The sequence below is a fragment of the Zootoca vivipara genome, chromosome 5 (genome assembly GCF_965207765.1).
Source record: "Zootoca vivipara chromosome 5, rZooViv2.hap1.1, whole genome shotgun sequence".
NCBI lineage: Eukaryota > Metazoa > Chordata > Lepidosauria > Squamata > Lacertidae > Zootoca > Zootoca vivipara.
In genome coordinates, this window is record NC_142588.1 from 29,519,903 (window position 1) to 29,531,410 (window position 11,508).

At 42.6% G+C, this 11,508-nt stretch overlaps 1 protein-coding gene across 4 annotated transcripts in view; it reads right to left on the reverse strand.

Annotated features, from left to right (window-relative positions):
* UBE2D1 (ubiquitin conjugating enzyme E2 D1) overlaps positions 1-11,508 on the reverse strand; it is a 28,875-nt gene that overhangs the window by 16,177 nt on the left and 1,190 nt on the right. For 2 of the 4 annotated variants that reach the window (XM_060274884.2, XM_035137948.3), the window contains exon 1: positions 9,301-9,485. The exons of 1 other annotated variant lie outside the window; for it this stretch is intronic. Coding sequence is in view for 1 of the 3 variants with exons in the window: in XM_035137948.3 (XP_034993839.1) it covers positions 9,301-9,324 (24 nt within the window). In the remaining 2 variants the exon portion in view is untranslated. Of the gene's footprint in view, positions 1-9,241; positions 9,486-11,508 lie in introns of those variants that run through there. One more of the 4 variants, XM_035137949.3, reaches the window with a different exon arrangement.

Consider the following 11,508-nt stretch of genomic DNA (forward strand, 5'->3'; position numbering starts at 1 on the left):
TTTTAAAGAAGTATTTCTGAGTAAAATTTGAACTATGAGCAAATTAACTCCTTTCTTCTTTCCAGTAGAAAGGAAATAGCTCCTTATGGCCAAAGCATCTTCTCTGCTGTAGCATTTTCAACAAGAGAAGTAATAGAAATGTAAATGTGTACTGCCCACCGAGTCCTAGACAGTGGTTCTGCAGATGAGCTGTGTGCATGATTCACTGAGTTGCCAACCACAAATAGAGCCTGCAGAGTTTAAAATTAGCACCCTAATAACCTCTCCAAAGTTCCCAGAGGTTTACTGAACAACTTGGCACCTCAGTACAGTTGAGAAAACACAACAGCGCTTTTTCAATTTACACCACAAAAATACTTCCAGTGTACCCAAGGTAGGGAGATGGGAATGAGAACATATATGGTATTGACGGGCTGCAAATTGTTAAAACAGATTGTGCTTCAATAATGTTATAGTTCCTTCCTTTTAAACCATTTCCCTTGCCACTCCCCCAAACCTCCAATATAGATTCAAAACATCAAATTCCCAGCCACTGGACACTCGTGAACAAACTACACCTCCCTCTATGACCAGAGACAGACCTGTGGAAAATATTAGTCAAAGCAAAGTGCTTTGACTACTTGAGGGATGTTATAGAAAAGCTTAATGTTGTTATTAATTGGCATGAACAATTCATCCATGTGTAAGAATGATGCCATGGGATGTCCCCTTTTCACACACTTTTCCAGTGTATTTTGGTGCATTTAATGTGTAGCTTATATTTTAACAACGGCCACAAGCAGGGGGGAAGCAGGATTGGGGCATGCAGAGACAGGGTTCAATGCCCCCCTCTGACATGCCCCTTAAGCTGCTATTAACTTCAGGAGGAAAGCTACCATTGGTGGAAAGCATTACTTCCAGGGCTAACAGCATCTTGGGCAGGCAAGAGATTTTCCAATCAAATCACAGTATGCGTGTAGTTAAACCAGTAATTCCTGCAGTTCTGATTGTGATTTGGGCCCCTAGGGATGTTGTCATAGGAAAACACATACTTGTTCAATGTATTAATGTATTTGACATCAAATCTTCTTTTGCCCTCAAGACTGCAATAGTGACATCAGTAATAGTTTATTTAACTGGGCAAGCAGTAGGCTTCCATGAAGACCTGCATTCTAAAATCATTTAAGCTAGCTGGTCTAAATCCAAGATCCTGGTTTCACACACTCTTTACCGATGTTACACAGCAAGGAGAAACCTGTCTAGAATACAGAAGCACGTTAAGTTAGGGAGCATTAGCCCTGCTAGACCTCCCAATCTGGATGTTGCATGGCATCTGGCATGGGCAAGGTAAAAGCCACAGCTGGAAAGCACCAACTGAAAGTTTAAAACTGCGCTCTTGATTGTTCCTTTGTAAGCTTGACTTCCATTGGACATTGTTTAAATTTGGCACCAAATGCAAACTGTGCTGCTTTCGGTCTGGCATTGGTTCCATGCAGGAGCTTCCAATTTATAGTCACGACAAGTGAAGTCCCATCATTCCTGACTCGTGGCCATGCTTGCAGAGGCTGATGGGAATTGTGAGTCCAACCTCTGTAGGCCATTATGCTGACTACAGTATAATGTCCTGCTCTATCTAGTGCATTCATTTGCTGACAAGTCTACTTCATTTCCTCATCAAGTCAGTCAGCAGCTGCCAGTTGCACAAGGTCCTTTCAAATTATCAGCACACCTTCTCTCACATATTAGCTCACTCTTCTAAATAATGACTTTCCTGAATACACCATATATCACTAGGTGGATCAAATTAGTATTAAAGCTGTGCTTTTATGACAGAAAACCTATTTCTGGAAAAGGACCTCATACAGGGCAATCTGAGATAGAAACCTATAATACAATTTTTGAAAGTATTCTGACAATACTCATTAAACATAAAAAACTGTTGCTATAATGCAATTTCACACAAAACACAATATGAAAGATTAACGTTCAGCATAACTTTGCAGCTTTACCTCTCAGCAGGCACTTCACGTTAAGACGTGTACATTAGTAGAAATATTAATCTCAGCAGGGACTTGAGCTCCATGTACTCTATAATGCCCCCAGCTATTTTTAAAATACAGAACTCCTCCAAGATTAATTGTTTTTATAACTCTGAGATGGAACATGTTGAGCAGAGTTGCATGTACATTTTCAGTAACAAGTGCCAGAGGGCAGATGCTAATCTGCAGAGGTTTGGTGAATAACCATAATTTGCATTGTGTTTTTTTTAAACGAAGCAGATGCCAAACCGCACTTGTTAGTCATGTTCAGCTATTTTACATATTGCTCAAAATTCCAACATATGCACTTCCAACAATTTTTTTTAACCATGGCTTGAAAAACTTCTCGATATTTGAACTTTTTGAGTTGTCCTTTCTTACCCCCTGATTATGAGATCCTTTAGTATTTTAGCATTATTATTTTCAGTTTAGTCTCCACAAGTAACCAAGAACTGGTTATCTGGTGGTTGTGTTACACCAGAATTCTACAAATGTTTCCCCATAGAACGTAAAAACAAATTGTGAATGGACATCTCTTTAACAGTGAAACATTCGAGGAGCCACAGTTATACCTTTAAATTGTATGTCACAGTTTCTCCAAGGAACCCAGGAGAGCATATAGTTATTTAATTTTACCCTCACACCACCTTGTTAGACCAAGACACAGTGGCTTGCCTAAGGCTGCCTAGTGAACAGCTGAGCAAAGATTCAAACCCAGCTCTCCTCAGTCCAAATCCAATACACTGTCCGTGACATCTCAATTGGCTACATCTCCCTGCTACATCTCTTCCCTTCTTAATTAAAAATATTTACAACCAACACTGGTGTAAGTCATTATTTAACTTGGTTCCAGCAATGTCACAAGATGGAATTTGGAACTATTAGATTCTGTGCTTGTTAAACCCTTCACTCCAGACTTAACATGAATCTATACATTTTTTTCCCAACCACCTTGTTTTTAAAAGTCATGTGCTTTATTTAGAAACCCAAGTATATTCTGACTTGTATGCAATCATTCAAAGTCATTTTGTTTGGCTGTATAATTCACACAACGTACATGTTTGCTTATCGTACGCTGCCCTTGCAAATGTGGCCCATGCTTTGACAACCATGGCGCTCAATTTCTCTTAGGCCTCTTGTTAAAAAGGAACTTTCTGTGCGTACAATTTGATGGTGAGGCCAACTGGCTCGGCCAATGCCTTTCTGACAGTGCATCCTAAAACATGGTTCTGGTCTCCTCCTCTCCTTTCACATTGGCATTCCTCATCAGATAGGGAAAGGCTTCATGGAAGATAGAAAGCACTGGTAAAGCCAAATGTATTTCTATTAAACTTACCGCAAATTCTTTATGATGGCTGCCTTGAAGGCAGCAGATAGAGAACATAAGCCTGCTTTGTTGGTTATCAAGCAGATATTCCAACCCCTCCTGAACCCTTGTCCTTATGGCCATGCCGAGACACCTCCCACTTTCAGAAATCCAACCACTTCATTTTAAGTTGACAGGCACCTTAACGTGGAAGGTACCTTCAGATATAAATCATTCCCCACATGCTTTTAGGGATTCACTGTCAAATTACTCTTTGGTACAGCTCCCCTTCCCATCCCTTTGTAAAAGTGTGTTTTAATTTGTTATTAGTTTATGTAGGCACAGAGGGTACCGAGTGTATTTTGTTTTGCAAAGCTTCTCAAGCACCAGCTGACAGCTGGGTGGAGGGTGAAGTGCGCTAATTATTATATTAATTCCAGCTCTAGAACATAACCATAGTTAAACATCGGAGGCTGAACACAAGCCGCATTTGCCATTTATGATAGCAGCATGTCAGCCTTACTGCAAGTGTTAAAGCATAACGTCATCTACAATTAGTAGGAATCCTTGTAAGATTCTGTCCCGGAAAGTGTAAGATTCTGTAACCCTGAAGTGCAGCTGCATCGACAATAGCTCTCCAAATGTCTCTCCCCCCCCCCCCAAATTTTACAACCTTTGTCTAAATCACCACTATTTTACAGCTAGATTTACTGCATTCCTCATTAGTATTTTATCACTTGGGAGTCTGGCTTGCAGTCACTTGCCCTGCCTGTTTAGGAGGGCTTTGGGGGTGAGAAAAGAATTCAAGTCAAGATGACGCTTAGCAACAGTGTTTTCAGAGTAGGTTCTTCTGTAACCTGGAGCCAGTGAATCACTGAGCCTCACTGCTTAGGTAAATGTCTGGTCCTGGTCCACAGGTGAGAATCCTACCCTGCAACAACCTGCCCATGCCATAACCATGGAAAAAGAAGATCTGCAACATGGGACTTCTCACCTTACACCATGATGAATGAAGGAGAAGTGCTGCAGCAGCTCCCACACCACTGGGGATGCTGGCTGATGAGAGAAAGGGGCCCATTTTTGGAACTGATGATGCCATCCACTATCTATTCCAGTCATCTCCCTCCCTGCTTTAGCAGGGTGCTTATTTATTTAATATTGCTGACACTGCGGTAGCTGCCATGGTCTTACAAGCAACAGAGTGAACAGCAATGCTTTGCCCCGCCATTTGTCATTCAAGCTGCAGACTGTGCAAGATTTTTATATTATGCATCTTGTTTATTTCAGCACTAAAGAAGCTAGCCGGTGGTTCCTTTGCTGTACTAAAGAACACCATTCAGAATATGCTTGTTCTTCACAGACCACCACATTTTCTTACCTTCTGGCTATGTCATGGGGAGATAACTGAAAAGCTTTCTAACTGAAACTTAACTGCTATCTTTCTGGTCACACAATGCAGTGAAGGTCTGCATGCAATTGGGGGCAAGCAAGGCACACAATGGTAGTTTTGCTGAAGCTTCCCCTTCAGGTACCTGCACTACTCAAAAAGCAAGCCTCTCTTAAGCTACAACTGTATTCATTATTATTTCGACTATGCCATTAGCACACACAGTGCCTTAGAGAGCAACATAGGCAAAAATTGATAGGCACCCACCCCAAACAAGATTACAACTAGAAAAACAGAGGGTCAAGAGGATGAGCAGGAATAGATGCTTACCAAAGAATGTGAATGATGCATATTCAAAACGGAAAATTGAACTTTAAATATATATTAATTTAAAAGAGTTGCCTCTTCAGCAGAGAGGCCATTTCAAGGAAAGCTTCCAAAATCTTACCCTATTCTGATATTTTCAAGGACAACTAAAGAAGCTCAAGGAACTACTCACACTTCCCAAAGCACAGTTTAAGAACCAATACATTAACCAAACTTTATAATCTAGCTTAATAGCGTAAAAGGCATAAGGCCAACAGCGAAGCAGCTTAAAAGATGCAACTTTTAATACAAATCCATTTAAATACATGCCTGTAAGATTCCTACTGTACTTTTCCACTATGAAAAGGCCTCAGGGCTATTTACAACCAACATTTCAAAAAAAACATGTCAAATATCAAAATGCAGCATACTATTTTACAAAAACCTTTATATTATAGTAAAAAAATATTGCTTTTAATTAAAAGCTTGGGTAGCTAAGATGGTCTTGCAGCACAGTCTTATGCATAGTACTCAGAAGTAAGTCCCAATTGGACTTACCCTGAGTTGCGTAAAAAATGACAGCCATAGCCTATCACTGAAATTATAATGGAGAGTTCCAGCCACATATACAGTAGTTTGCTTCTTGTAACTGACCAAGTAGTAGGATTGAAGTTTGACTGATCAAGTGTCATCGGTTATTGGTCAAATACAAATCTATCAGAAGTGTAACAAGAGAAAATATCTTACAATGACAAGGACTTCTGTCTCAGGCCCTAAAGTTCAAATGACCAAGATGGGAAAAGTGCTGAGAATACAACAGAAGAGAATACTACAGACCAATCATGAATAATCTCATGATACGGATTAAAACTATCCAGGCTCATTCCAGAATGCAAGGAAGCAAAGGGTGGTGTTTGCCTCCCTCATCCTGAACATTTCAAATCCAGCATAGGGTGCAAATACTATTCCTTTGTTGATCAGATGCCTTGGAATAAGAGCTACTCCATCTGCACTAGACACACATGACGGATGCCCCTCAATCCAGTGTTGGTTGGTATTTACCTTGGCTGGACTGTAGGTCTTTAGAGTATACCACAAATCTTTTAAGGGAGAGTCTGAGAGGCAATGAGGCTAGTAGACACAGCACCCCTCAATATAGGTGAACTGCAGAAATCATACCAGCATCCAAAATTTACTCTTAAGTTGTGGTTGAGCAGAACCAGGTAGTTCTGCTCATCCCTTGTTAAAATGTGCAACTGAATTTAAAATAACTATTTCACTCTCTATGCCAGTGGTCCAAAACTTTTCTCCCATGGACCACTTGAAAGCCGTTGAAGGTCTTGGTGGACCACATGATTTTTTTCCTGCCTGTCATAGCAATTGTAGTGCATTGTGCTAGATGTTGTTGTACAAGTTTAAATTGTATTTTTACAGACATGCTGCAGACCACCTGAATGAAGCTCGTCTGCAGACCACAATTTGGGAACTCCTGCTCTATGCATTAGGAACACCTGCAAGGGAATACTTCCTATACCCCAAGTATTCTAAAAGCCCATTCCTAACTATTGTGCCTTTGAAGCAAGTCCTGATTTCAGCAGGGCCTACTTCCAAGTAAATGTTCTTAGGATTGCAGCCTTGGCACATCTGTAAAATGCCCTAAGCAGTAAGCTGCTCCCAGAACAACAAAGTAAAGCTGAAGAGTTATAAGAACAGGACTGCTGGATCAAGCCAAGCCCTATCCTGTTTCCTACAGTGGCCAGCTAGAAGCCTGTAGGATACCCACAAACAGGGAAAAAGGCCTCTCCCACTGTTGTTCCCCAGCAACTCTTATTCAGAGGCCTATTACATCTGATCCTAGAAGCAGCATATAGCCTTCATAACTAGGTGCCATTAATAGCCATTTGTTTGTCTCTTAATTTCTTTTGACAGCTATCTAAGTTGGTGGTCATCAGCACATCTTATGGCAGTGAATTCCATAAATTAGCTATGCAATATATGACAAAGTACTTTTTTCTGTCCTGGATCTCCTGTCAAAGAGAATCTCCCAAAAGTCAACTGACTGTGTCTGTTGCAATGAGACATCACCTTGGGTAGACAATGAGTCAGAGATCTCAATTCTTCTTGCAGGTTGAACATAATTTCGGAAATGGTGTTAAGTTAGCTCCCCTTATCTACATTCACAAAGAAACTGTGTTAAATGACACCAATTACTGATAGCTGTGACATCTATAGAGCTTGCCTCCTTTTTGGCAAACCTTCAATTTCTCAGTCCTTCACCTTCCCTAGCTTTTCACTATTAACATTCACTTGATGAGGACAACATTTGAATATACCTTTTCTTTTTTTAGACTATTAGCAAGTACTGAAGCATATCATTCATGTGGAAACAAAGTTAGAAACAAGAAATCCCCCCACCCCACAAATGGCAATAGCAGCAATGATGACTACCAAGGGAAAGGGAAGAACACGGGGACGTTTCGAAGCAAATGGACCACAGAATGCTCTTTCAGTGAGGCAGGTTCTAGACCCCTAATATTTAGGGGCAGAGGTGGAGCAACCTGTGGTCCTCCAGATTATATTAGACTCCCAACTCTCATCAGTCCCAGCCAGTATGGCCAATGGTCAGGAGGATGGGAACTGTCATCTGTCTCCATCAATTGGGAATACACAAAATTACACCTTGTTATCGCAAGCCACAAGTCTCTCTCTGCCCTCATTACATCAACCAGAAAGCATTGCCAGCACGATGTCCATGTTCACTTCCAATTGCTACTAAGAATTACAGTTTCAACAAAACTACAAGCTAAATGGTAGAGCAGGAGCCCACCCACTTAACACATTTTTAATTAATATGTTGATTGTGTCATTATATGGTCTAGGCATGGCCAAACGTGTTTTGGGACTACAACTCCCATCATCCCTAGATAACAGGACCAGTAGTCAGGGATGGTGGGAATTGTAGTCCCAAAACAGCTGGAGGGCCACGTTTGGCCATACCTGTTAGGTGGCACTGAACTTAGTTATGTTTGGGTGAAATCAGGAGCTTCTTGTTGCCTTGGAGACAATTGAGTTCTTATCTAGTTTCCTCACTGGTGTGAGTCCTCCAAACCTTCTAGGCCAATTGGGCTGAATGTGAACTAGTTAGGTTTAAGTATCATACTGCTTTAGCTGCATGCTACCCGGTAACTACTGCATCAATACTTATTCCTGTCTAGTAATGGAAGAAGCCCAGAACACGGCTGGAGAAACTCACACTGAACCCCGCCCCTCTTGCCAGCATTGGCCCAATTTCCCAAGTGCTGACCACAGTGTGGGGAGAAGCTGCAGAATGAACTTCTCACACTATCCCAGCAACACACACAAAAATCTACCCCATGCCTCTGGAGCAACATAACGACGATGTCTCAGTATGCATTTCCCCAAGCATTCTTTTCACCCGTTTCCACACTTCGCAGCCTGGATAAGACAATTCACAAAGACCTTACTTCTTGTTCCTGGGCTACATTACTAGATTGCTGGTGGGTTGGAAGTCTGTGTATGTGGAAATGCTCTCCTGGGGATTTATTATTATTTGTTGAATTTATATCTCATCTTTCCACTAACTGGTGGCACAAGGCGGCAAATTATTACCTTAACATAAACACAAATGCAAAGAGCAATCTTGGATGCTAAACCATTTCGATGGCCTAACTAGATACGATAACCCTTGTTTTCCTGTTCTGATATGATGCGTGTGTGTTGTGTGTGGAGGGTGGGGGAAAAAAATAAGCACACGCTGTACCCCTCTCCCACCCGAAGTGGTACAGTCCAGGAAAAAAGCTGCTACACCATTGTATTGGTACGAACGCGAATATATAAGGCTTGCCTATTGGGGGGGGGGCGGCGGCGGCGGCCTGTCAGCTTAACTAAGGATTCTTCAGTGACCCCAAGGGCTACTTGAACCATGGCAGAAACAAGAGGGTGCCCTCACGGCTTCCCTGAAGGTGTCCGTGAAAATATACATGTCATCTTTTATGAAGCAAAAAAAAGGGTGGGTGGAGGGTGGTCTCAACCGAGCCCCCCCTCCGCCCTTCAACCCCTCCATATAGGCCCATATCCCCCCCTCAGCCATCACTCCCCCCCTCCTCCGGCCCATCGCGAGACCTGCGCATCCCCTCAGCCCCAAAGCGCGCTCCCCGCCTGTCTATTACTAACCCCCCGAGGCCCGGGCGGCTCGAAGCTCACCCAGTTCCCAACGGACGGCGAGCAGCCCAGCCCGGCCCGCCCCACTCGGGTGCTCTCACCTTCTGTATCCGTTTCAGCGCCATGGGGAGCCGGGGATGCGGGCGGGCCGGTCTGGGGAAGCTGCGAGAGGGGGGAAGAGAGAGGAGGAGAAGGAGGCGGCGACGGCGTTGGCTGCTCCAGGAGGGGGCCGGGCTCTCACGGGGCGTGTTAAGGCCGAGGCCGAGATGCCTCTCCGCTCCCAATCGAAGGGTCTTTTGTTTCCGCTTCTACTAATAGACTTCCACGCCCCGCCCACCGCTTCCTGACGCCCCCGCGCTGAATTCTGGGGCGTGTAGTTCCAGAGGCGCCCCGGCGTCTGCGGCGCGGCGACTCCCGCGGTTCTGCTCGGGGAGGTGGGTGATGACGGCAGGACCCGGAATTGGTCGGGAGCAAACCCCCCCCCCGCTGCAAAATACTGGGTTAGCCCTGGGTTTGACGGGGGGGTGGTTTTAAAGGTTAAGACTAAGAGCATTAGGGCTGACCTGCTGCTACATGGCATCATAGGTATCCATCCTCAGCAAAGTATAATTTGAAGCCCCATAAGTAATTATTGCATATATTCCGAGAAGAGGAAGTAGGGCAGCAGGGAAACACGGTGGAAGCCATTAGGTGGGGCTTGAATTGTGTTGTGCTTCATGAGAGAAACCAGCAACTGGTAAAGAGCAAGGCACAATTCTTTTGGTCTAAAAAGAGAGGTCTCAGTGACAAAGAGAGCTGTGTAATACTTTCATTTAAAAGTTTATGTTGGATTAGTAGAATGGACTATGAGGAAGATTTGGACATTAGAATCAGGATGGCAGGGCGAAACTTTATTTAGAATCCCCAGATTCTGAAGCATGGGAAGTCAAAATTGTATGATTTGGCATAATATTCGGTTTAATTGATTGTATTTGTATAATTTGAAATATTCAATTGGTTTGTAATTGGAAAAATTAATAAAAATTATTTGTAAATAAATAAATAAAAAATAAAAGTTTATGTTGGATTAGAAAATAGTTTGTTTGACGCTGTGAAGGTAACTCAATTGTCTTGAAGCAAGCAGTACAGTGAGTGGAAATGCACCAATGGGTTCTGAAATCGCACCCTTGAATCTCTGAAAGCAATATTTACTTATTTTTCCTGCTAGACTTTCTGTACCTTTAAATATCTGCCTAATAATCAACAGTATTGCAATAAATCAACATCTCCATTAAGCAGCCTTTCCCATCCTGGTGCTACACAGATGTTTTGGACTTGATAACTCAACAGCACCAGCCAACATAGCTTGATGGTGAGGGATGATGGGAGTAGTAATCCAAAAATCTGGAAGACACAAGGCTGAGGAAGTCTGCTATGGAATTTCTGTGTGCCGTGTAGCTGTAAAGCAGAACCTTTTAGAAGAAAGAAGTAGCAGGGCTACTTGGACCATGCTGTGAAGACAAAATAATAAATATGAGATTTCATTCTCATTATATGCAAATTGCTGTTAGTTCACCACAACAGTGAAACCATATACATATACCACCATCCTGCACACTATGCAACTGGTATTGGAAAACTGCATAGGCTATTCTACTGATTTTATTTTTCTTTTTGCTACATGTGTGTGAAAGTTGGGGTTGTTTAGCCCACCCTCACAAAGTTACATAATAGATCTACTTTTCCAAATAAACTGGGTATACTAACAGCTAAGTATTTTTAGGATTGCAGCCTAATATCCTATGCATGTGTATGTGGAAGCCGCATTGAATTCAATAAGGCTTACTCCCAGGCAAGTGTTTCTGATGTTGCATCTTAAAGGCACGGGCAATTATAAGTCAGGGATCTGGAACTGATTTTCTTTTCTTTCTTCTTTTACACTTTTCTATACCTTGTGGTAAATTGTGGGTAAGAAATCTTAATCAATAAAATAAAACATATGGAGCATCAAAGGCCCCCACCCCTGTTGTAAGTAAAGCATGGAAACCTGTCAGCAGCAGAGGACCTTCTTGATGAAGAAGCAATAGGCAAGCCAGGTGAAAAAGAGGAAAAATTAAGGGAAGGGGCTGTATCTCAAAGTGGTAGCCCATCTGTTTTGCTTGTGGAAGTTCTCTTATCTCTAGGAAAGCCCCACCTGAAAGGAAATTCCAACATGTTTGCCTTTCAGGAATACAACCTACGCCTGTTGGGATCATCTCTCCTCTCAACTTCTTAAAGGTTTTGAGGATCAGTGGCAGCAGGTGCCCCTCAAAACTGGTAGGGTGGAAAGC